Source organism: Cavia porcellus, unplaced genomic scaffold (assembly GCF_034190915.1).
Source record: "Cavia porcellus strain 051 isolate PalLab524CR breed Dunkin Hartley unplaced genomic scaffold, mCavPor4.1 scaffold_25, whole genome shotgun sequence".
Classification (NCBI taxonomy): Eukaryota; Metazoa; Chordata; class Mammalia; order Rodentia; family Caviidae; genus Cavia; species Cavia porcellus.
Window position 1 is genome coordinate 48,267,994 of NW_026947508.1, and position 26,305 is coordinate 48,294,298.

At 43.1% G+C, this 26,305-nt stretch overlaps 3 protein-coding genes across 18 annotated transcripts in view; all 3 read right to left on the bottom strand.

Moving 5' to 3' along the window:
• Positions 1-8,783, bottom strand: Czib (CXXC motif containing zinc binding protein). Of its 4 annotated transcripts, none has more exons than XM_063236526.1 (8): positions 7,080-8,783; positions 6,515-6,598; positions 5,289-5,345; positions 4,782-4,863; positions 4,538-4,569; positions 2,705-2,782; positions 1,972-2,037; positions 1-992 (listed from the first exon to the last, which is right to left on the bottom strand). In XM_063236526.1, the coding sequence occupies exons 1-8, from the start codon at positions 7,101-7,103 to the stop codon at positions 915-917; spliced, it is 501 nt and encodes a 166-aa protein (XP_063092596.1). In that variant the 5' UTR covers positions 7,104-8,783; the 3' UTR covers positions 1-914. The 4 variants fall into 4 exon arrangements, with proteins under 4 accessions (XP_063092596.1, XP_003461002.1, XP_013002114.1 ...); XM_003460954.5 differs by lacking the exon at positions 7,080-8,783 and adding an exon at positions 6,785-6,930; XM_013146660.2 differs by lacking the exons at positions 6,515-6,598; positions 7,080-8,783 and adding an exon at positions 6,785-6,920.
• A 142-nt stretch (positions 8,784-8,925) lies between these two features.
• On the bottom strand, positions 8,926-18,114 carry Magoh (mago homolog, exon junction complex subunit). Its single transcript, XM_003460953.5, has 5 exons — positions 17,927-18,114; positions 15,496-15,554; positions 13,654-13,764; positions 10,034-10,116; positions 8,926-9,272 (listed from the first exon to the last, which is right to left on the bottom strand). Exons 1-5 carry the CDS (start codon positions 18,012-18,014, stop codon positions 9,173-9,175), a joined length of 441 nt encoding a protein of 146 aa, XP_003461001.1. The 5' UTR covers positions 18,015-18,114; the 3' UTR covers positions 8,926-9,172.
• Positions 18,115-20,951: 2,837 nt separating this feature from the next.
• Lrp8 (LDL receptor related protein 8) overlaps positions 20,952-26,305 on the bottom strand; it is an 83,974-nt gene continuing 78,620 nt past the window's right edge. For all 13 annotated transcript variants that reach the window (XM_063236517.1, XM_063236521.1, XM_063236514.1 and 10 more), the window contains one exon: positions 20,952-25,356. In XM_063236517.1, coding sequence (XP_063092587.1) covers positions 25,318-25,356 — 39 coding nt within the window. In that variant the 3' untranslated portion in view covers positions 20,952-25,317. The remainder of the gene's footprint in view (positions 25,357-26,305) is intronic.

The following is a 26,305-nucleotide window of genomic DNA, read 5'->3' on the forward strand; positions in this document are numbered from 1 at the left end:
CACAGATAATATTTTCTTCCAAAGAATTCCACATTCCATAGAACAGGTGAGAAGTAAGGGCTGTGGCAGAGGTTTTACAGACAACGGGTTCCCCAAAGTGAGGACATGCACATCCTCTCATGGTCTCATGCTTGTCTGCAGTGTGGGGATCTTGGATCCATGAGCAGCTCTTGACCACTCTGTTCACAGCTTTGAAGTATTGCCCAGAGGCAGAAGAACATGAGTGTGACCTGGGGGGTGAAACCAGGATCCACAGGGAACTGTAGGAACCACAGAGGCTCACTGAGCACAAGGCAGAACTTTCACACTAACACTCCTGATGGGCCGGGAGTGCCCATCACAGCAAGCGAGTGGACACCTGATGGCCATTAGCCAGGAACAGGCTGGGGGAGAGCTACTGAAATCCTCTAGCCCCAGGGTGTGAAGTGACACCAGCTAACAGATGCCTGGGTTGTACAGAGAGGCAAGCTGGCCACTGCAGTGTTTTGGCTCTGGACTGCTTGGCTCTTGGCACCATTCCACAGGCTTCCCTGTTCTTTTCTGCCACTGGCTGTGGCACTTTCAATCCTCTGGGTTGACCTGCTCTCTCTCCAGGAGCTGGAGAGCCTTTGGAAGTGTACGCTCTCTGCGTGTTCTGCAAAGTGGATCAGGGACTTAAGACCAAAGGAAGGTGCCAGAAAGCAGAAACCTCCAGCATGAACTCCTAGTTCTAGAGGGAGGGGCTGCTCCCTGACGTCCCCCATGCACCAGTAGAGCCAGAACAGAGGCTTTATTGGTGAGGCTCGGGAACTAAGACAAAGCCCAGCATGCAGATAGGATTAGATGAGGGACTCGAGCACCAGCCTCTGCGGGTGTCACTGCCTGGGCCACTCAGTCTCTTCTCAGTTCTTAAGAGAAGTCTGTAGCAAGACGGTTCAGCATTTCACAAACTGGTGTGTGACCTCGAAGATTCCCACAGACTCCTGAGCCTTCTCATCATAGTCAGTCCAGTCCTATGGAGTAAGAGGGCAGTGTTAGCCTCATGGCACAGAATAGATCACTCTGCACAGTGGACAACAGGGACCGAGGCCAGCTCAGCCTGAGACTCTGGCTCAGATACTCATGACCATCCAGGACCAGAGAGAGCCACAGAGCTTGGCCTGAACCCCAGCTGTCAGCTTTGTGTCTACGTGTAAGTCACTGAACTCCAAGCCTCAGCTGTCTTGTACTAAAGACAGGGCCAACGACAGACTGCAGGTTGAATGTGGAGAGAATGCAGTGAGGAAACATGTTAAGCACAGTACCTGGCACCAAGAAGAGCTCAGTAAATACCAGCTACTATTACTAGGGGCCATGCAAATGGAATGCAGATCTCTGCTTTTGTTTTCAGACAGGGTCTCACCATGTTACCCAGGCAGTCTTGAACTGCTGGGCTCAACTTCTCTGTCCCCCTCAATATGCCAAGCACTGGGACTGCAGGCCCTGCCACCATGTCCAGCTTGGAAGCAAGTTTTTGCCCTTTCTTTGGGGCCTGAGCATGAGTATTCTATGGGGTAGAACTGTGATTACTTGTTAGTTTTATGAAGTCACTACAAACACTGAATTAATACTGACCATGACTCCGAAGGAAAATACAGGGTCAGGGCCTTGTAAGCCTCTGGTCAGGTTCTCATTCACAGATTAACAGATAATTTTGCTCTAGGTATACTACTTTCTGTTTAGATACCTTATTTAACACATAGTGGCAACTGCTTGAGCTCACAGCCAGTAGCCCTGCCATTCATGCCTGAATGAACATTATCTATCATCTCTGCCAGGTACATCTCAGCTTTCCTGTACACAGGACACTAAATAGCACCTCAGCACCATATTTGTGACCATTTAAATAATAGCAAAGAACACCAGAAATGCAGAACTAGTTTTTTACTGATGCTGTCAGACAATTCCCACCAGATGTCCTACAGCACCCTGCAGGATTCCCAAGTCACATACCTTCTCCTGCAGGTTAATGTCACTGAAGACTGTCCCTGACTCCACACCCTCAGCTGCAAACCCTGCCTACAGAGGAAGGGAAGGAAGCAGTTAGTCTCGGGGGAGGGAGGCACAGTGCTCGCTGTGAACTGCCTAGGACCTGGCTTCTCTGGCAGATCTGGGATGGAGGCAGAGATGCATGGTATGCAGCTGTTCTGGAGTAACTGCTGAGTTTCCAGGACCTGCTACCTGGCTTTGGACTGCAGTGGTTCTTCCAGATTACAGCCGTGGAACAGGAAGCAGGAGTGAGGTAAACTCTTCCACTACTGCTGACTTGCTCAGGACCCAGGCATGTCACTCCTCTCTGGACATTAGTTTTATTTACGAAGAGGATGACTGTTCCCCCTTCTGCCTCACCTCACGGATCTCTTGTGAGGTGAAAATGGTATACAAATGGGGGTGGTGGTGAGCAGTGGTTCTGGAGTCAGACAGACCTGGGTTCAACTTACAGCTCCATTGCTTACTAATTGTGTGACCCTGGACAGCTACAAACCTCTGAAGTTCTTTCATTATCTGAAAGAGGACGGTCACTTCACAGGTTGCTGTGAGGTAAAATGGGCGTGGTGCCCAGCATACACAAGGCACTTCATGAGCGACAATTATGTTTGACAAAGGAGAATTCCTAGTCCATGGCTTCTGCAGAAAGTTTGTTCTGTGGTCACGTTGTACATTCCCTCCTCAAAGACATACATACCTGGGGCTGGAAATCAACTGGTTCTAGGCCCCGGCATTCAAACTCCACGATTGTCTTGAACTTCTCATTGTCTTCAGCCTAGAAATGAAGTGTGTTGTGGAGGTAGGCACAACTACGCTCTCAGGTTGACTCCTGTCCTTCCTGCCATGTGGGCCTTACTGTCCCTGTGAGCTCAGAATGGGACGCAGGAATAACTCCTCCACCTGGAAAGAAGCCTGCTTGGTTACTGCTCCCCGGGAGACCCTCTGCGGGGGGACTGGCCAAAGGTGTCTGAAGAGAATGCAACTTTCTGGACATTTCAAGACTCCTGGAATGTATGGTTAGGAGTTAGAGCCAAATCGGCAGGAAAAGTCAGCGGAACTAAAAGCAGTTTATTTTCAGAGATGTTTGCTTTGCCCATCATCTCCCCTCTGCCCCAGAAAGAGTCCTTGAACTGGGCTGACGTGTAATGTGACGAACCATCCCACTCCGGGCCTATCCCCTGACCAAGACTATACAGTATGTTGCAAATGCCTTTCTTCCACATCTTTGTTCTCATGTCCTTCTTACAGATAAATAACTGTCGAAAGTTTCAGCTTGCTGCTGTTTCCAAGGCTCTCTTATGCCCAAGAAGCAATCTAAGTTCTGGGTGGTTGAACCAAATCTTGTCTCCCAGTAATCGTCACCATCCTCTGTGCGTACAGTCACACACTCGGTGGACATGGATGCCACAGACAAAGGAAGCAGGTTCTGGGGTCAGGCTATCTGATGATGAGGGTGAGTTCTGCCTCTCTTCTCCTTGGGGCATTATGAGCCCTAAGATGTCAAGTGGAGCTGAGGAAACCTTTACAGGTTAACTGTGAGAATTTGAAATATGTGAAATAGCCCAGCATAGGACCCAACGCTAATGCCCAATAAATGGTACATAAACGGAATATTAAGCTACACAACCTCCATATTATCCACATGGTCCCAGGACCCTGAGTTGTAACCTTTTTTTGCTGATTATTGTCATGCAACAAGGGCAGAGAGCTGCCTTTAAGCCTTTGAAAGGGGTTATGGGTGGAGGGGGCATCTCTTTGGGGGCAGCGAGCCAGGAAACTCATGCCTACCTGGGTATAGTTCAGAAACCTCAAATGCCACATCCCCACGTTCATTCTTACCCTGTCATTCACTGTAAAAATTGTTTCCTGCATTTCAACTGCATGTCTAGCACGGATGAAGCACTGTTCTTTTGGGTCTTGGTTGCCTGCTGGTCTTTTGCTATATTATGATTGACCTGAGGGCAAGTCCTTATTTAATTGCTCTCTTCAATTTAAGATATTGTGAGAATCTGATGTAATTCAGATATTTTTTAATAAATATCAAATAAAGAAACGATAAATACAAAGAACTGCCATTCTTTACACAGACCCAGCATACTCAACTCCTTTCCTACTGTGAGGCTGACCTGTTACGGAGTGTTGGACAACTATCTAATAATAACACTGACACTCTCCAAGATGGGGTGCACCAGAGCACTGTCCCATCCATGGTTTCAGAGAAGACTCACCACTTCCCTAAGATGCAGACAAGGCAAGTACCCTTGGCCATGGAAACTGAGTAGCTAACTGGGGTCAGAGGTCCAATGGGCTCCCACAGCCTAGCATTTACTGGGAGGTGTTGCTACAATCTGTTAATGAACCTTTTCTGTTTTGGGGGTTTTTTTTTTTTGGCACCAGGGATCAAACTCATGACCTTGAGCTTACCAGGCAGGCACTTATATCTCTGAGCTAAATCCCCAGCCCCAGAAGCTCTTTATTTCCAGTTTATGTGTAATCCCACCATGCTTGCCACCTACGGCAGCAAACTTACATTATAAGGCTTGATAGTGCTGCTCAAAATCTCTGAAACATAAAAGAGAAGACAAAGTTGACTTGAATTCATATTGAGGCCCCACCCTAGTGCCCAGATGTGGCTCTGGGAAAGACAGCCAGGTGCATAGGCTTTAGCATCTCACACCATAGTACACCCACAAGTAATATGAGCCTGCTCTCAGTCTGGTACCAGAAAGCTGTGGGCCAGCCTGGCAGAACTCAGTAATTACAACCTGACTTACCGATGGAATTTTCCCGTGCACACAGCTTGCACTTCTGGACCATAGAGGCACTGCCACGCCCTCCTTTCAATGCCACGCTGTCCTGGCAAAGAGCAAACAGAGCCTCTAGTCACATATCAAATTGATGCAAGGCTCCTGAGACTCCACCTCACCACTTATTACCCAAAAGAAGAGACATGACCCAGAGAGGTCAATACTTGCTAAGACAGGGGTCTTGGAGAGCAAAAGTGCAGCTCAGTAATCAAGTGCATATTTAATGTGGACAAACCCGCTTTCAATCTCTAGCACCAGCAGAAAACATCCAAAGAGGCCTAGTGAGACTGAGGAAGGGTTCCTTTTTGAATTCTGCCTCGTCATAAAATGTGTGTTGTTCCCAGTACTGATCACACTGATGTCTGCTCTCCCGAACCAAAAAAGGTAGGGTCCAAAAGACTGAAGAAGTCAAACTAGTTTCTCCAAATTTCTGCCAGAAGGTAAGTGTTGCATGTGCTTGACAACACCACTTACCATCAGTCGGATGTACTGCCACTTCTCTGAAATTTCACCACAATTGCCACATTTCATCTTGGGGTAGGAGGAAAAAAGAATACTAGTAAAGCAGCTGTGGACAATATCTCACCTTCTTTTTCTTTTCTTTTTTTTTGTACCCGGGATTGAACTCAATGACCTCACACTTGAAAGGCAGATGCTTATACCGCTGAGCTAAATCCCTGGCATCACCTTCTTCCTGACACTTTGCTTTACAATCAGCCCCAACAAGGACATAACCAGATTTATCTCTAGGCCAAGACCATATCCAGGCGTGTCTCCTGTTGTGGTACCTGCCTCTATGGCCTGGATGAGGACTCAAGGCTTAGGTGGCACAGGAGTGGCTTCAACAGGCCCCCAGCCAAGTGGCCTGGTTAGGAGATTCCTTTGTGTCCCCACTGGCCCCATCAGTCCTTGATTTACATATTTACCTATCACATTGCTGTTAGACCTCTTTCTGCTTTCATCACTACACTCTGCTTCTTGTAATCACAAAACACTGATTCCTCAAATAAATGCTGAAACTCAAAACTTCAGAAATATTTAGAAATAAAAGTCAAAGGTGGCTTCTTATAGGACAGGACTTTTGATGGGTTCACAAGGATTTGGGATTTGGACTAGGACAGGCAGAATCTCTGGGATCTGCGACAGGGAAAGACCTTAAACTGTTAAGAAAAGGACCTCTGCAAAATATGCTACTAGGGTACCAGGCATATCGGTGTGGAGTGGGGAAGAAAGTGTAGATAAACCGGGTGTAGGGGCTCACACCTATAATCCCATCACTCAGGAGATTTTAGGCTACAAATAAGTTTAATGCCACCCTGAACTGCATAGTGAAACCATGTGTCAAAAAAAAGGTAGATCTTGCACACAATTAAGCTATTTCAATAAATACAATCTGATCGACAAAACAGGAGGTGAAATTATTTACCTTACTAGATCCCTTCGATTAGTATCTATTTACAGATTACAAAATATTTAACAAAGGGAAAAATTACAAACCTTTCATGACTGTTGATTAAAGATGAATCAGCAGTTAGAAAATCTAAAATCTTAGGCATAAAAACCCTAACATGTAATGTCTGATTAAATATTTCTCACGCTGCTGGAGATGCTTAGGTCATGAAGGGCCACACCTTCCCGGAGGCCCCAGGCCCCAACGCCTTCTGCAAGTCGCCCCTTCGCAGGCCCCGCTCACCCCGCACCTTCAAGTACCACCGGAAGTCCTCGCCCAGGGGCCGGAGGTTGGTGATGTTCTCCAGCGTGGCTTTAAGCTGCAGCGCGATTTTCTGAAGGCAGAGGCCACGCCGTCAGCGCCCCGCCCGGGACCCGCCGACTGTAGCTCTGCCGCCCACTTTCCCTGCGAGACCTCGCTCCCATTATTTCCTCCGGACGCGAGCCCCTGCCTTCCCGTTCCTCGCACCTTCCCCAACCCGGGTCTCCTGGCGCCTCAAAGCAGGCCACCGCCCTCTTACCCCCATGATAGACCGGCTGGGCGCTGTACAAGCCGCGGCCGCTACTTTCCGGCCTGTCGTAAAAGGGAGGCGCCGCGCACGTTTTAGTGGGGCGGGGGCGGGGGCGGGCCTCCGGCTGCTGCTACCCTGCAGGTAACTTTACCCAGTTCTTGGACCTTCCTTTTAGGTGAGCTGGAGCCGGTGTGAATCCGATATTCAGACCCGTGGAAACTGGCCTCCAGGAACTGGCAATGCCATAGACCCTTACTGAACTCCGATTTTGTGTGAGCACTAAGCAGACAAGACAGGTCCCTACCCCTTTGGCTTTCCCCTGGCTCATCTCTGCTCTTCAGGCTCTGAGGGTTCTTGGTATGCCCTGGTTCCTCCTGCCCACGGACAGCATCACAGATTTGGAGTATGATGTCTTCTCTCAACTGCTTCCTCTAGCTCTGCCCAGGAGCCTGGTTTTGAGAATCTCTCCAGGGATCACCCGTGTCCTCATCCTTATCGTGGCTCGTGAAAAGCGTTCCTCTCCTCCCACTCGTCTTAGTCTAGCGTGCCTTTACTGATAGATAACCACGCAGGCTGAGGGCATCATTAACACCCACATTCGAGACTTTAATAACCTTTTGAGGTCCTCAGTGTCTTTACAATTTGGACCTTTTTTTTGTTCTCTTCACCACCAGCCTGCCTCAGTGCCCGCCAAGTACCTTCATAGGCAGATGTGACTGTCAGGAGCCCTGACATGCTGGATTACAAGACTTCCCCTAACTTGCTTCCATAATCTTGTTTGTTTGAGACAGGGTCTTGTTTTGTAGCTCAGGCTGGACTCAAAATCTGCGCCTGCCTCAGCCTCCCAAATGCTGGGATTATAGGCATGAGCTACCATGCCTGGTTCCCATAATCTTTAAAAGAGGCACAGTAAAGTGTGGTGGAAAAAGCATTGGCTCACATTAAAAACCATTGGGGATCAGGGGTTTAGCTCAGTGGTCTGAGTGCCTGCCTGGCAAGCACAATGTTGTGAGTTCAATCGCTGGTATGAAAAAAACAAAAAACATTGAGACCTGGGCTCCCAGGGATGTGAGTTCTAGGCCTATCACTTGTCCTTTCACTCAAATAACTTTAACCAAGGCCCACTTCTTTCAGCAGATGTTACATAGTCAACCAGCAATTTGCCTGAAGAAGCTATGCAGCTGAGTTTTAGGGGTAGCAGGAATCGAGTCTAAGGCCTTTGTACTGAGCTGTAATCACCAGACCTCTTTGTTGAGAAAGGGTCTACCTAAATTGCCCCGTCAGGACTTACGTGCAATCCCAAAGTGCTCAGATTACAGGTGGTACCATCAGACCTGCAGCCATGCTGTTGTCGAGAAGCCATGTGCCAGGCATGGTGCCCTGTAATCCCAGTACTCAACAGACTGAGGCAGGGGGCTGGAGGTTTAGCTCAGCGGCATAAGCGTCTGCCTTGCAAGTGTGTGGTCTTGAGTTTGATCCCTGGTACCAATAAAAAAGGAAAAAGACCAAAAAAAAAGAGACTGAGGCAGGAGATTGCAGTGAGCTTGAGGCTGGCCTGGACTATATAGCAACAGTCTCAAAAAAAAAAAAAGAAAAAGGAAAAGAGAAAAGCCTGGTGACTTGGCAAAATAAAAATAAACATCATCCCCTTGCTACACAAACTCCCACACTACCTGTGCCAACTCGATGACTTTGTTTCTGTCTTTTTGAGACAGGGTCTCCCTATGTGGTTCAGGCTGGCTTTGAGCTCACTTTGTAGTCCAGGCTGATCTCAAACTTGCAATGATCCTCCTGCCTCCCAAGTACTGGGATTAGATGTGTGCCCCCATGCCTGGCCAACTTGGTCAGTTTTTAATGGCTGGTTTTCTGAGTGTTCTACCACTGACCTACACCTCCAGCAATTAATGTGTCTTCTAAATTTCCTTTATAGGTTCCCCTCCACCTGTGTCTCTTCCAATTATTTAAGAAACTAAGGCATCTATCCAAAACTTCCTCTGAATATTGCTGATCAGAGGCTCATTTTTTAACATGTTTCCCCAGTCTCCTGTTTTCCTGTAAAATGGTATATTTTATATAGTTGGCTAGATTTTTTAGCAATCCTTCCCTAAGATGTTTGTTTTACAAATTAAATGAGAGTTTAGACATTCAGATCTTTTATAAAATAACAAAAACAGGATTTTATTACTTTTTTTCTCTACAGAAGGTCCTGGGACTCAAACTCAGGCCCTTCCACTTGCCAGGCCGGCACTGTGCTGCTGAGCTATATCCCTGGTCCTTATTACATTTATTAAAGACAAAGTTTATAAAAAATATTGCCTTGATATACATAAAAATTTCCTGATAATGGTAATTAAAACAACTATTCCTACCCCCCTCGTGTCCACATGAATATTCAACCTAAATTGGTTTGATCTTGAAGTGTAATCCAATAAGACTGAAGACCAAGCACTTCAAGTCTTGGACAAGATAATAAAATACTCTTAAGCCTTCTGGGTCCCTAAAATAGGAGAAAAAAATAATTAAAAAGCTGAAAAAAGCTGGCAACTGCCCCCCCCAACAACAACTTTTGATTATCTAACGAAGTATTTCTTATGTGTATTTACGGTATTAAAACTTTTAACAACCACATGTCCACAAAGAAAGAAGAGGCTACATATTAAAATGGAATATTAATGTGGTAATTTAAATATTGAGTTTTTTGGGGTTGGGGAAATATGTTAAGTGAAAAACCATCATGATTAAAATAACAGATTGTTGATCTCTTTTGGCCTTTAGAAACTGTTTTCTAATGCACAGGAAAAAGACTATAAAAATACATTTCAAGATATTAACAATGGCTATATTGATGGGTCAAGTATACAGTAGACCTATGATGGCTGTGTCTCTAGTAGTCATGTTCAAGTTTTTCCTTGTCATTATTTTATAAATAATAAAGTAGGAAAACAGTTGACAACACAGTAGGTGACATAATCTAGAGATGATTTAAAGTATACATAATGATGTACAGAGGTTATATAAAAACACTGTCCCATTTCATACGAGACTTGAGCACCAAAACTTTGGTGTCTACAGTAGGTCCTGGACCAATCCTTTATGGATACCCAAAGATAACTAATTTGGAGACCTCACTATTGAGGGGTCAAACCACCCGCCTCTGTCTTGCACTTGCAAAATCATCCTATAATAGTCCCAGTTTGGTAAGGATGTACCAGTTTCCACCAAAACAGACACAAACAGATATAAGGATCATATACTTACTTGGACTGATTGACATCAATAAGAGAACCAATTTTTGATGTTGTGAAAGAAATGTGTTCATCTCCAATGACAATTTCAAGCTCCTATAAACATTTTTAAAAAATCCTAAGTTGAGCAGAATTGGATTATTCATCACTAACACAGAAGGGTGAATTATTTGCCAAATCACCCAAATTCTACTATTGATGGCAGCTTACCCTAAGCACTAAACTCTACAAGACACTATAAAAAGAGGTAACACTGGTTTAGCCCTTGAGAAGCTCATCCTCTTACAGGAAGCTGTGTCATCAGGCTATATTCTTCCTGAGATTTAGAAGAATTTACATACCACTTTCACTGTTTCACTCTTAACAGTGTGGAATAGCACACATAGATCTGTTTTTAAATACCTAAGGTTCCAATCTTTTTGCACAACATGGTCTAAGGAAAAGTATTAAAGACTTTTGAATTTCATCCCAGCTTGCCATTCACTCTCAAAGACTGTGTGACCTTGGGTTTTGTCATGGCTTGTGTCCAGATGTGCCCCTCAAAGTTTCATGTACTCAGATATGGAGCTTTTTTGAAGGGGCTAGATCTAGGGTGTATGAATACAGACTGTGTGCTAATTTAGCCTATTCATTGGTTTAGCATAGTTCTGGGTGTGGATAACGGGAAGGCCTGCCATTAGCTTATGGCCTGAAATGAATAAAAAGGAAAAGGCAGGCTTCCTGTTCACTCCCTCCTTTGCTCTGCCAGGCACTGTTCCTCCTTTCCCACGCCACCCTGTCTTGGAGCCAGCCAACTATGGACTGAAACCTCTACAAACTGTGAGCCAAAATAAACCTTTCCCCCTTTAACTTGTGGGTGTCAGGTATTTCTGTCCCAGCAATGAGAAAAGTAATTAAGACAGGTCTTAATTTCTAAATAGTGACATGAGTACCATAAACCTTAAAAAACTACAGGGGTCTGTAGGGTGTCAGGTATTATTCTCAGCGCTCAGTACAGATCTGCAAAACCTAACGAACCACGTAGCGCTGCTCTTATAAAATTTATATTCTAATGAAGCCTACACCCTACTTAGTTTCTTTTTAAAAGAAATACTGGTTTATGTCCATCATTTATTCTATACATCCTACATCCTGAAAGTTGTTGGAGTATATTCTTTTCACTTGTGTTTTTAGCTTTGGGAGTATGTTTTTAAATAAATTATCATGTTTTATTTTTCTGCCGTTTGTTTTAACGAATCTGAATAGTATTTCATTGCTGTTCTAATTCGCACAAATGAAGCTGTGGATCCTTTCATCTTTACTGACCACTTACTTTGAGTCTATGAAGTGTCTACTTATAACTTGTATTTTGTGCCACTGGGTTGTCTTTTTAACTGGGTAGGGGGCAGATACTGAGGACTGAACCCAGGGCCTTGCTCAGCTCATGCTAGGTATGTTTTACTAGTGAGCTACAGCCCTAGTCTGGGTGTTTGTGTTTTGTTTTGGTTTGGTTTTTGAGACAGTGTGACTAAATTACCCAGGCTGGCATGATGACCTTCCTGTCTCAGCCACCGAGCAGCTGGGATTACAAGGATGTACTAGCAGCCTGACTGCTAATCGATAGTTCTTTATATATTCAACATAGAAACTACTTGCCAGTATTGTTTAACAAGCATTTTCTACCAGTTTGTGGGTTATCTTTCAACTTTATCATGATGTTGTTTGTCATACAGGAGTTTTAAAGAATTTATCAACCTTTTCCCTGGAGTTTGAAAAAAAATTCTCTAACCAGGAATAATAATAGTTTATATTTTCTTTTGTTCTAATTTCTTACTTTATTTCTATAAATGGCCTAATTAAAAAATACTACATAAATATGCCATGAACTATCCTGGTATAATTTGTTGAACAATCCTTTTTCCATCTATTTAAAGTCCACCTCTATAATGTACCAATCTAAGCTGCTATCTACTCACAGATGTGTTTCTTTTGTTTGAGACAGGGTCTTACTATGCAGTTCAAGCTGGCCTTGAGCTCACTTTGTAGCCCAGGCTGGTCTCAAACTCGCAACAACCTTCCCGCCTCAGCCTCCTGAGTGCTGGGATTAGAGGGGTGAGCAACCACGTCCAGCCACAGGTGTGTTTCCGAGTTCCCTATTGTGTTCCAATAGTTTACTTGCCAATTTTTGAGACAATACTACTATATATTACAAATACCTGCAGGCTTAAAAGAAGTCTTCATTATTATCTTGGCTAGTCCTGCCCCTTTAATTATCTATGAATTTAATGTTCATTCTGTTACTTTCCAAAAAAAAAAAAAAAAAAATCCTGTTGTAATTTTGATTTGAATTAAATAATTTTGATGAAAATCAGTATTTTTATGCTGAATCTTCTCATTCATAGATGCATATTTTTATGTCCTCTGATAAAGCCTTTCCCTAAGTTTTATATATCTTGGTAAATTTGTGCAAGTTCTTTTTAACTTTTGTTCTGTTACACAGGGAGTAAGGAGGTCTTGTGGCCTACTTTTTGACAAGGGGAGGCCAGAGAAAATCTCTTCAGGTCCCAAGTTCCAAGAGAGGAAAGGAGAGGAAGATGTTAGGTTCTACAACCCATTTTGGAAAAGGAGTTATGAGGTAGATACCATGGTTAAAACCCACCACATAGGGGCTGGGGATTTAGCTCAGTGGCATAAGCGCCTGCCTTGCAAGCAGGCAGTCGTGAGTTCGATCCCCGGTACCAATAAAAATGAAAAAGACAAAAAAAAAAAAAAAAACCCACCACATATAACCACAATATTAACTTACTAAATACTAGAGATTTTACCATACACTGGCACCAAGTATTTTTATATGTATGTATTGGTACAGGGGATCGAACTCACAACCCCATGCTTGCCAGGGAGGCGCTTATGCCACTGAGCTAAACTTCCAGCTTTATTTATTCATTTTTTTATTGGAGATAGGCTTCCACTATATAGCAGGCCTCTTGCAGTGATCCTCCTGCCTCAGCCTCCCAAGTGCTTGTATTACAGGTGTGTGCCACCACGCCTAGCACCCTGCTACTGTTCTAGTCACTAAAGATATCGCAATGAAAAGGACAGGTAAAGTCCTTATACCAAAGAGTTTAAATCAGTGGAATATGTAAACAAATTCACATTGTTAAAGATCACACTGGCTTTAGGATGGAAACATGAGATGTACCCAAGAGGCGAAACAAGGAAATAAATTAGGAGTCTGGATTAGGATGATAACAGTTAAGGAGGAATTCTTTTCTGATAGTTAAGTCAAATATGAAAATAGCTTTACTGTATTTTATCTTTGTAATCCCATAATACTGTCCACAGAAGTTACTACTTAGTAAGTGAGGTGGACAATAAAATTTCTGGGGCAGGGGTGGGGCAGGGGTAGGGTGGGGTAAGAGTGGGCAGGTAATTTAGGGCTGAGCTCTAGGTATCTAGGTGGCCAGCAGTACTACCCGCTTCTCTGGCCCTCGCTACACAATTACTGTTTCCTTACACCAAGGTGTGGTAATTTGCTTCATAAGAAGACTGGTACACACACACACAAACATGGGTTCGATGTCATAGGCAGAACAGTAAACCTTATATTCATTTCAGATTTCTACAGTACAGAACAGTCAATACAACACTCACCTGCCGGCCTACTCTGTCAGGAGGAGGCCACAGAGCATCATCCTCTTTGGTAATTTCACTGTCATCAATTATTCTCTTCAGTTCCTCCATCACACTTTTATGTACATAGGCCTGAAAGCAAGTTGAAAAACAGAATTTAGGCTGTATCTCTAAGCATGCTGACACAGACAGCAATGAAACAGGAGTGACTGCTCCTGATGCCCTATTCCTGGTGCCTCGGTAAGTAAGAAGACATTCATGCTAGACCTCAGCATGCCGAGGAGGAGGCAGCTCAGGGTCAGAAAGATAACATCCCAGTTCCCCAGCCTGTTGTAACTACCTGTTCAGATGTACCTTCTACTTGCCTATGTACCCAGCTTGGAGCTGAGCCCAAACAGACCTGTAAATGCCCCTGCTACAGTCTGAATATTTGTGTTCATTCCGAAATTTATGTTGAAACTTAATCCCCAATACAGTGGTATTAAGAGGTGGGACTTTCAGGAGGTGAGGCTCTCCATGAGGGCAGAACCTCATAAAAAGCTGGGCATAGTGATGCATATAGTGAGTTCAAGGCCAATCTGAACTATAAAGAGAGATCTTGTCTAAAACAAACCCAAAAAACAAACAAAAGACCAAAGAAAATTAGCTGCAACCCTTTTTGTTCTTTTGCCATTGAGGACAAAGTATTGCTTTTAGGAGACACGGAAATATGACATCATCTTGGAAGCAGAGATTGAGCCCTTACGACACAATGAACCTGCCAGGGCCTTGACCCTGGGCTTCCCTGTGAGAGATGAATGTCCATTGTTTATAAACTACACAGTCCCAGACATTTTGCTGCAGTAGTACAAATAAGCTGATATACGCCCTACTCAATAGTATGGCTTGAACACGATTTGTGACCTCTCAAAGGTTCACAGTATATTTAAGGCTCAATAGCCAGTGTGGTAAAATTGGAAGTAGAGACTTTTCAGAGGTGAGACCTAATGACACCTGAGTCTCTCTCTGCTCCTGGTATGAGAGGCAGACACTGCACACACGTGTGCTCAGCCTTCGCTACTCATGCATGGAGTGACACATTCAACAGGCAGCCAGTCCTTATTGACCTGCATGATGCCACTTGGGACTTGGAACCTCCACAGCTGTAGGCTAAATCAACTTTATCTTATAAGTACACCAGGTCTGATAATACATCCCGGTATTAAATAACATAATTCTGAGAAACAGAGACATATGTTTAAAAATACACTTTGCACACTAGCCTATGTTAAAGAAAACCTGTGAAGATGCTTATATATGACTATAAAATCAACTATTAATCAAACAGTATGAAAAATACAAAATTAAACAGTATGGAAAGATACTGGTTAAGACATTTTTCAAATGTGACAAAGAGATTAAAAGAGTAACTCTGCTGAAGCCTTAATGGTGTGACAGCAATCACTGTACAATGGGAACATGTGGACTTCACTGAATTCCTGCTGTTAATCTCTTACTAGTGGTGATTGTGACCATGTTCCATAGTTAATATCTGGACCTTCATTTTCTTTTATGAAAAGGATATAATATTCCCATCACGTGGGCTTATAATCGCATTAAGATCATACATGCATGTTAAATACCTAGTGCCACATGCACAGCATCTAATATGCATTCAATGATGTTACCTGCCTTCCCATGTATGCATTCCTTTCTCTTTTGGATGCTAATTAAGTAGGTCTCTTCACTGAGTGCTCTGTGGCAGGAAATAGCTGCTGATGAGTATGCATCTACTTCCCTATTTATTGTCTAATAATATCCCTTGAAAGAACACAGACCATACAGAAACAAAAGGCTAAGTTGTAGTGAATGAAATGCTCCTACCTCTTTTCTGATCATAACATCGTTTTTGTAATTGCTGTTGTTGGCGTATCTCAATTTCCCTGTGAGGAGCAAAACATAAACGCAATATACAATAAAAACACATGAGAATATGTCATCATTAGCCTACCAAGATCTTAGCTGTTTCCTAAAATGTATCCTAGCTGCTCTTCAAAATAACTAACAGAATTACTATTTATGCTTTTTGGGTTTCAACATTTCTAGTCATGTCAATTCCTTGTTTTAGGCTACTAAACAGCCTCCTCCAAAACTACAGCTAATAGTGAACTACAGGGGCTGGGGATTTAGCTCAGCGGCATAAGCACCTGCCTTGCAAGCAGGCAGTCGTGAGTTCGATCCCTGGTACCGATAAAAACGAAAAAAGACCAAAAAAAAAAAAAAACCTCAATAGTGAACTACAGTTTAAGTAAAACACATAATATGGTACAAGAACATAGAACACAGCCAAGCTCTTTTTTGATTTTGGCAAATCACACTTCTGTAGGTTAATGTCTTAAACTGACAACAGGGATTGTAACTGAAAACCTACACACACAGAGAATGTGCTGAGGTTCAAATGAGTCATGAGAGCACTTTAAAACTCAAGGATGCTGTTCACGTATTATCATACAACTATGCAACACTCTGATCTATTTCTGTGATGGAAAAGTTTTATCATTGAGAACATTTGGTTCACAAGGCCCTTTATGCATACACGTAACCAACCAATAGGCTAGTTTGTTGTATGTTGGGGATGAAGGGGACAATAAAAAGAAAAGTAGAAAACATGATCTTTCCACCATAGAAGACACATATATACAGAGTCAAATAATTTATTCCAAGAGCCTCTGTACTGTTTCTGTGTTTCAAGTCTTTCATTTCAGTTCATTTTCTATATAGTGAACAAGATGATACAGCAAAAGATCCATCTGACTAGATTGTTCTAACACTATGGTAACTGTCAATAGCTTCTGCCTTTTGGACAAAATCCAAACTCCTTATCAACAGCATACAACTCAGCTGAGCCCCTGCCTGCCTTCTCAGCCTCATTCCTACAGTGGTCTTCTCTCACACAGCTGGAGTCAAATTAGTTTGTTTCTTCCTGTGACATCCCACCAATTTTCTAGCGTTCAACCTCTTTACAGTATATGCTACCCAAAATGCCTTCTTGACTGTTACTGTGCATCCTCGCTCCCAACCCCATCATTTTATGTAAGAAGCTTTCTTTCTCTAACCCTCAGGCAGGATTAGGGGCCTCCTCTTTGCTCTCAAAGTTTCCTGTGTCTTCATTCCATGACACTTACTACATGGTTTGTTTCAAATCTATCTCCCACGCTGTTGTAGTTTGTAAAATTCATCCTTGTGCCCCAATGAGTTCGTTTTCAATCATCAATTCCTCTTTTACACCATTGTGAAAGAAATACCATCCCAAATATTATACCCCAAATATTATCCATCAGTAAAACGCAATTACTTCTGCCTCCAATAGTATTATAAATCCTCTCCATTCCTATTATCATCCTGGTCTCAACCAACATCTATTGTTTTGACCACTGTCACCATCTCATTAATAATCTTGTTTCCACTCTTGCTCATAGTTTTTTCCTCCAGGGTTGAGGCCTGAATCCAAAGCCTCAGGCATGCTAGGCAAGCACTTTATCACTGAGCTACACCCTCAGCTTTCCATTCTTGCCAATTCTGCATTCAGACAATAGACTGCTTTTTCAAGAACAGGTCACATTTTTTCTTTACCTGAAACTTTGTAACTGCATTCTACTGCACTTAGAAATCTAAACCGTTACCACCCTATAAAAATCTACATGCTATGGTCCCTTCACACGTGACACCATCTATTATTCTTTGCAAAGCTCACATATTTTCAGCCACCTCACTGGCCACCCGAAACACGCCTGGCTGGACTCATGTTACTCCCTCTACAGAATGCACGTCCTCCTGAGCTTCAGAAGGATGGCTGTTTCTTGTCAATTAGGGTTCAGTTCAAATATCCACTACTCAGGGAGCTCTTTAAAGGCCACTCTGTATTTCAGCAATTATTTCAATATTTTTTTTCTGATCACTCGTCACTATTTGGGATCATTTTCTGCTTGTTTGTGTGTTTATTATCTCCCTCTTAGCACTGAACACGAGTCTCACGCGAAAAGAAGATAGGCCATCTCTGTCGCTATGTCCCACAGAGCAGAACACAGCCTGCCCATAAAGTGGCCGTCTAACTCATTTGTTAAAATGTAAGCAATCTGGTCAAATTTGTCATCAAACGGCAGCCTCTACACATGGATAGAAAGAACCAAAGGAGCGGACACAAAGCATCCTTTTCGGAGCCGAGGTGCTCTAGTCTCATTCTTTTCCGGACGCCCGGTCTCCCCGCCCGCTCCCCAGCCTAATCTCAGCTCCGGGTGGAGAGAGCTGCGCTTACCATCGGGCCGGAACTCGAACTCCAGGAATTCGTGACCGAACTTGCCTTTGTGACCCACGTAATAACGCAGATAAAAGTCACTTTCCATAGCTCGCCTAGGACATCGGAGACCAAACTTTAGGACCAAACTGCACCACCGAGTCCCGCGCTAAACACTGACGTTTCGGCGGCCCGCGGAAATGACGTCACAAAGCGGCGCCAAGTAGCTCCGCGCCTTCCGGGAGGCGGGAAGGGGTCACCGCCACCCTCACACCGAGGCGGGTCGGGGCGCGGGTTTCTCATCCAGAAATTGGACCGGGCGTAGGGTGCTAGCGAACCTTGTCGTTGGGCGTAAGGCGGTAAGCCACGAGTGAGCCTCCGCTCCAGTGCCTGATAGCTCGTTTAGACTTCGGGCCAGACATCCCCAGATGTCGTCCTCCAGGATCAACTTTGTAGAGCACCGACACTGCGAGTCGGACAAGTCGCTTCGCTGCCTCCGGACTTCGTCTCAAAAGTAAAATGGGACAAAATGACCCAGCCTGGCGAGAGAACGCGGCTCTGAGTGTGCATAAAATAGGCTTTCCTGCCGGGCGTGCCGGCGCATGCCTATAATCCCAGACTCGGAAGGCTGAGGCAGGAGGATCCCCACAGGTTTCAGGCCAGCTTGGCTACAGAGGAGTTCATAGTGAACTACATAGTGAGACCCTCCTTCAAAAAACAACAAAAAGACTTTACTGAACTGTTCTATTAAAGAAAAGCTTTCTCAGTGACGCATGTCCCAAATCTGTAGTGAGGACAGTGGAACTAGGTACTCGGAAACTTGTTTGATTTCTCAGTGATTCCCAGCCCTGACCGCGAGTCGCATTAGAACCTCCAAAAGGTGTTGAGGCCTTGGCCCCCCCAAATACATTCCAGTTGAGAACCACCCCCCAAAAGGCTGTCTTTTGAAGGCTAAAGTTGACTTCCGGGAAAGCTTTCTGGCTTGAGAAAAACATAGTTGAGTTGGCCAGAGGCAAGCAATCCTAATTATGAACCCTGCTTTAGCTTAAGTTACACCTATAGAGAGAACCGTTCTAGAGACGGTGCTGAGAGGACATACTGGGGCCTGGAGTGTGAGCCTATTCTGTACATCAGGCCAGTAATCTGTTTCTTATTCCCCACCTTCACATTTAGCTCTTTTGTCCTTGACAAAGCCTTGGTAGCATAGTGTAGAGTGGCCATGTGGAGGGAGGGTGGCGACGCTGGAAATGGGTTAAAATAGTCTTAGCCAATTCAGAGATCAACGAATTGACCTTTTTAGACTTCAGTCGCCCTATTTTCAAAAATAAGGGGGTCGGGGGGCTGGGGATTGAGCTCAGCCGGCAGTCGTGAGTTCGATCCCCTGTACCGATAAAAAGGAAAAATACAAAAAAAAGATAGGGCTGGAGATATAGGTTAGTGGTAGAGTACTTGCCTCATATACAAAGAAGTCTTTGGTTGTATCCCAAGCACTGCAAATAATAAGCACAGGTATTGTGTACCTGGCAGCACTGTTACAAGAAAAAAAATTGGAAAATACCTTACCAGCTGTAAATCGCTGTAAAATCTTGAGGCATTTTTATTACAAATCCGTGGCTATGGATATGAAAGAAATTGTATATGAACAGAAGGGAATCACCAGGAATTAAGAATCTAATACACTGTCAGCCCCTAGCCTGAGCCAATTTACATTTTTTTCTTCTTTGAATCACAACTATCTTGAGGTGATAATTGGAATTAGAGACATCCACCAGTTGTTATAAGGTTGTTTTCAAGAGTAACAGGTTAATCTGGGCATCAGGAGACGTGGCAAATAAAAATGCTGAGAATTTAAAGGACGTTTGACTCAACAACCTATAAGTCGAGTTTTGGACATGAGAGACACAATATAGTATAGCCAAAAGAGCATGCTTTCTGTCTGCAGTGCCTGAATCTGGCATAATTTACTGAGTATTTACTAGGTATCATGTGCTGAGAATACAATGTTAGAAACACAGTTCCTTATATTACCCACAGGGCAGTATACACATAAAGGCAACTATAGTATAGAGCTAAGGGTTACCAATAGGAAGCACTGCATACTCTGGAAGTCTATGGGGTGGCTCCTAATCCAGTCCAGGGGACTGAGAAAACCTTCCTGAAAGAACTTTTCCAGACACACAGCCCAGGACTGCATGATTAGAATACAGAGAATAAGACTGGAAAAGGGACAGGAGCCCATTAAAGGCTTGAGTAAACCTTTACCAGCCATATTAAAAAGCTTGAGTAAATTCGAGAATATTGAGTTTTAAGTGCAAGGGAAGCAGTCAAAGGACTTTAAGCGGGAAAGTGGAAGAGGTGATGGTGCTGTGACCTACTACTGCATTTTACAAAGATAACTGGCTGCAACATTATAGGTTGGATCAAAACTTGGAAAGATTAGAAATTCAGGTTAGCTGTAAAACGTAACCCATGAAGGTGGTAACCTCAGACAATGGTGACCTATATCAGATAGTGGTAATGGAAATAGAAGTCTGGATGGTGTGAGTTGGAATACCGTATATCAGGAGGTAGGTGAAGGGCACCAGAAGTATGATGTCATAGAAGCCCAAATGAGAGTATCCCCAGAAGATATTAGGTAAATACCATTTCCAGGTCAAGGAAAATAAAATGTTTATAAGATTTATAATGAAGGAGGTGCTAGACAACCTTGGTAAAACCCCGGTGGCATGGGAGGTGATGGGAGAGTACTGAGACCTAAGTAGAGTACTCAAGATCAAACACGGATCAACCAGAAAGAGGCAGTGAAGGGAAACCTAGGGAGACAGTGCTACATGGCAATTGGCTCTTTGGGGTCATTAAAAATAACCATGGAACTTCGGGCAGTTATTTTACTCATTTCTTCATTTATAATATGGGGATGGAGAATATTGGTATTTGTAAAGTTTTTGCTGAGATTAAGAATTTATGGAGAATACCTAATACACAGTAAGGACTCAGTGATGGTTCAATCCCCCATTAAAACATCACAATGAAACAACACTTAAAAGATTTTTTAAAATGGATTTAATTTCTTTCTAGAAACAGTGCACTGATTTTACAGATGTCCACATTTGGTTTTCAGTTCACCAAGACGATGTCAGCACAGCTGGTGAGGCGAGCGCACCCCCTCCTGTCCCTCTGCCCCTGGAAGAGAAGCCACACTGCAGAGGACACCCGCACAGACCTAACAACGCCGAAGGACAAGACAAAGCAGAAAGGTTTTAGTGCGATCCAGCCTTCTAACATGCTGGACTGTGACAGCAAAACGGTAATCTGGGGTCATGAGGAAGACAGGGAAATCCATTTGCATACAACATGGAGTTTACAAACCAGTACTTCACCCTCAAATTAACAGGTTTCTGTAGAACAAAATGCTGTTTTAAAAGCACACAATCTGTACAGTTATTTATCTTGTAATTTTTGTAAAAAAGTATCAAAACCTTGTCTTTAAATATATATATTTATACAGATGTTTTAAAATTACTTTTTATAGCACAAAGTGTTTGCAAATACAGAGGGTTTCTGCTGATGCTTGACCGTGCACATGGTGCACAGCCTGAATGAAAAGCATCTTGATTTATGTTAACTGAAAATTTGAAGCTGTAATTCCTCTATCTTCTAAAATCCTCATTATCCTGAAAATTCCAAGTACCCTAAAAATATAGTGTGAGAAGATTCTTGAGTCTCTATTGTCATGCATTTATGAGAAAGGAAATCATTTATTCTAAAACTTTAAACTAACTCACTTATATTCTGTGAAATGATGAGCATAGGCGAGAGCCGGGGTGGGGGATCCAAATGGCCCTTACCCCACTCCCACCAGTTCCTGACTGTGTAGTGACTGGGATCCTTTCTCTAGACCACTTCTTTCAAATTTCCAGTTTCATTTCTTGCAGTTCAGAAAATCTAAGAGGGTCTTGATAACATGGCATGCTTCTGTGAAACTGTCACTGTCCTTTGTTTGTTTTCATTAACTGTATCAGAAATATCTGACTCATACGCATGAAAAACAATCAACATTTCCCTGTGGTCCCTGGAAAGCCTGAGGCTGAATAATGTTATGTCTGCAAAGTGCTAGCAACACGTCCTACGTTCCACGTAGTGCCCTGTACAAGATAAATGATCGAGAGATGTTTGCTTAATTAAATCAAATGTAAAGTATTTTTGGAACCTATTTTTGCATTCAGCCTCATTTCTTAGTAAATCCACTTTAGTCTTTCACTCCACTTATAATGAACTACACGCAGTTCCTTAAAGTTCCCATGCTGGTTCCTGCCTCAGAGCTCAGTGTTTCCTTTGCCAGAAGCAGCCTAGACACCCCTGCTTAATTTTTAAGACTTAGTCTAAGGTTAATGACCCCACCCTCTTCCTCCTCTCCTCAGGTAGGATGACTCCTTTTGTTCCCTAACAGTACTCTACATGGAAACTATTCCTTTTTTCTATCCACAGATATCCTCCTCATTACTGTGAGATCTATAAGGACAGAAAACATTTTAACTGACCTTTGTATCTGCAGTGCCTGGTGTACTGTTGGTACCTAATAAACGGTTTTAGGGAATGTATGTAATGTACCGCAATCACAGAGATAACTGAAGGGCTAGCTAGTACTTAGTGCCATACACTTAAATCCTGTCTCCTTTCCCTTTTGCCAGCCAAGGTTACCATTAGTACTTCAATCTGTTTTATATGCAGTCACGCTGTCAGGAGTAAAGTTTTAGTTTTCCCTTTTCTACCAGTGAACAAGTTAGCCAGAAAGACAGGATAGGAAGCAGGCTTGAAACAATGTTCAGGGAACCCAAAGGTGTCTCCTGGAGAAGGAAAAGGACTAGGCTAACTTCTTTGTTTATTACAAATAGAGGAAATCTTGTCTACTGCCCTGCTAGCATTATCTGTTAGGTTTCTTCCAACTGTATAGTCCAGGGACTTTATGATCTGCTTTTGCTATAAATACATAGGCATGGTGGAAGGAAATGAAACTATACCTCAAACAAGGCTCAAAAGCCTCCAAGAATAGGAGGAATGTAGATCCGACTCCTCTGGTTTCATCTCAGTTACTGCCGTCCAACATGTATTTTCCGTTTGTTTCTTACGGGTTCCTCTCACAGCTGCCTCTTTCACACTGCAGTTGTAGGAAATAGGAACGTCTCTGAAAGAATTCTGAGTTGCATCATTTTAAGGTCGCAGGTTGTAGGTCTGGCCTTATTCATGATTTTTTTTTCTCTGTCTCTGAAGGACAGGATTTGACTAAACATTTAAAAACTATACATTAGCCACATTATCATTTAATTTGGGATTTCAGTTCCTTTGGAGGTGTATCACAGAAAAAGTCACTTGTCTTAAATTTCAGTGTCTCTCACTTTCATCACTTTTCTTGTCAAAAATAATTTTACTTCCCACTTTTGAAAGAATAGTAGTGATTAAGCTCCACAGGAGTCGGCCACCTGTTCTTAGAATTTTGTTTGGTATGGTTCTAGGGCAACTGATGAATGTCTTTCAGTGAATGTCTCAGAGCTGTCAACACATGTGTGTCATGAGGGTGTTGTAAAACAGTGCCTTGGAGGCTCTGAACATGGTTGTTTCCTTAGAAGTTAGGAGACCAAGAGTGATGCAGAGAAAAGTCCTAGGAACAGGATGATAGAACTCCAGATTGTCTGCCCAGAAATTCAAAATGTTGTTGAGACATCCACGCTTCAGAGCTGGGGATGCTGGAGGGTAGGAGTAGGGAGGCATTGCTTAAGTATGTCAAGTTCCAGGTATTTAAGGTAAGATAAGTCGTCTGCTCCTACTTAGGCCAAACATTTCCATGTTGTGCGGGTGCCTGGTTGTCTAGCAGGAATGGAGTAACAGAACAGCAGAGTTAAAGAAAGAGCACACTTCGGATGAGGGAACCAATGCTGACCGAATTCCTTCCAGGACTGTAGGTTATGTATCCAGTGGTGACCCCACAGATAGAAAGTAACTCTTCTCCTCACCTCTCCCAAGGCCAAGGAAAAAGCAAAGAAGGTATCAATCATGGAAAAAAAAATCTGTACATACACCCAGTTTTTCCTTTTATTTACAAAGCAAAAAACCAAATGGCTGTGTGAATATATTTATCCAATGTGCTATAATATTGCATATGCCATTTCCCCTCAAATATGACTTTAGGTTTGGCCACTTTTTCTGACTTAAGCCAAAATTTACTTTTTCTATGAACATGTGATGGTAAGAAATCTGTTTCTTAACTTTAAAATCCTTCCTCCAGCTAAAAGAAATGGTTAAACCTACTCCACATCTTTATCCTCATCTACAGCATCTACAGCATGGGCCAGAATGTACAGCAAACTTGGGCTGTTCTAGAAATGTCTCCTTTTAGCTCTGTAAGGATGGTACCCTCAGGGTACTTCAGAGGAAGCTGACTTGACTCAATCCCAGTGTCCTAACAGAAATTAAAGAAGTTACTCAAAGAACTGAATGTTAAAACAAGGACTCGCTTGCTCTGACAAGCATGTGTGCTGTCTTTTGAGCTTACTAGAACATCTGGCACTGCATAACACGGCATCTGTACCTTGACCTTAGCCACAGACAAGAAAGCCCAGCTGGGAGTCATAGCAGCCACAGATGAAAAGATCTGCCTCTTCTACTACCTGTTTGCACAAACCAAAGGTTTCTCCGAAAACTGCAGATACCCTTCTTGTGTACAGATTTAAAATAAATTTATGTATCTGAACAACAGCTATAGATGTGCCTCTTCTCTACAGATTGTTCTCTCTCACACACATACACACATAAACACACACACACACAGAGTCTGTATCATGGGCCAAGCATACCAAAAATAAATACTTTCACTTCTCTAAATTATTTTATAGAACTAATCTTATTTTTGAAATATGTTAATAAATAATCTAAATGGGGGAGGCAGTTGAAGGTGTTTTTTTTAACTTATGTTGATTGATAGCCACAAAGCATAATCATTTTATTTACAGAAACAAAACCCCCAAACCTAAAAAAGTCCCCCCAGATCAAACATCCTCTGTAAATATAGCATTTAAAGGATGAGTAAGGTACTGTACCATTGGCCTGTTTGGTTATGTACATCGTGTTAGTCGCTCAGCAGTAGCCATTCCATGAATTCCTCATGGGTAGTGCAACCGTTAAAAAGTGTATAAAACATTATACATATAAAAACTCTCACATCCTTTGGATGTCTGCAGTTCGTCATAACTTTGTGGTTACCTTTCCGCAACATAAATTTTTTAAAAGTTACACATACATACATACTCACTCACACAGACCCATATATAGAAACCCATCCATCCAGTCACACATCATCCAGAGAGAGCAGTGCATGGGACTGAACTCCAGGAGGCACGAAGCGGGTGGTCCCATCTTCAGGGGAGGCCGTCATCTTCAAGGCTTAACGCCACTCGCTGGGGAGATAGACCAAAAGAACCCTCATTAGACCCGAAGGAGCCATCCTTCATTATTAAACTGGTAGACATACTAGTATTTTACAGGTTTTGGCTCACATACTCTTCAGGTTATGCCAAGAGACAAAGTTTATCATGCTTATTTTACAGATGAGAAAACACGTTCTTTGAGAAATATTTCTTCCGGGTGACCCTAAAGCTGTAGCTCCTTTCATCATTCTGTCCTATCTCTGTAAAAGAGGGCAGGAAGGATCTAAACTTTCTCTCACAGGATTTTAGACTGGGTCAGCTTCTGTGGGTTCTGTTAATGTTAACTTCTAGGCTGTGAGCAATTTATCCCCAGAGCACTCCTCACAACTAAGTAAGTAGTAACATGCTGCACCCTTCAAACAGTAGAACGAGGTAGTACCAGTCAGTTATAAACTCGCTCTCTCTCCCTCATGCCTATTTTGCAGTCACTGTAATGCCAGACACCTTTCTGCTACAAATGGTCGAGTCCTAGATGGTGAGGCCACTAACCCCTGAGTCAGTCTGTTCCCCGTGGACAGTGGACTTGAATTCTTTCCTATGCCAATGTAAAAGCTGTTTCTTCAGATCTTCTGATAGTCCCTGATTCTGAGTTTCACCCAGGATAACCCTTGAGGTCTATCGTGTTTGAATCCCCTTCCTTTCATTTGGTTCTTGTTTTTTCTCCAGGATATACCTGCAGCTTCTCCCAGCTGGTCCTGACATAATCTTGTTTGCTGCTCTTGTGTCTCCTGGACACCCTCCTTTGGACAGGCCCAAGTTCCATTATCTTTCTCACAGCTAGCTATGTGACTTGGGTGAACCAACTTCCCTGGTCCTTAGTTATGTCTGTCAAATGGGAATAATAGGACCTACCTCCGTAGTTGATAGAGAGCTAAATGAAACAATGCATATAGAGTATTTAACATAATACCTAACACAC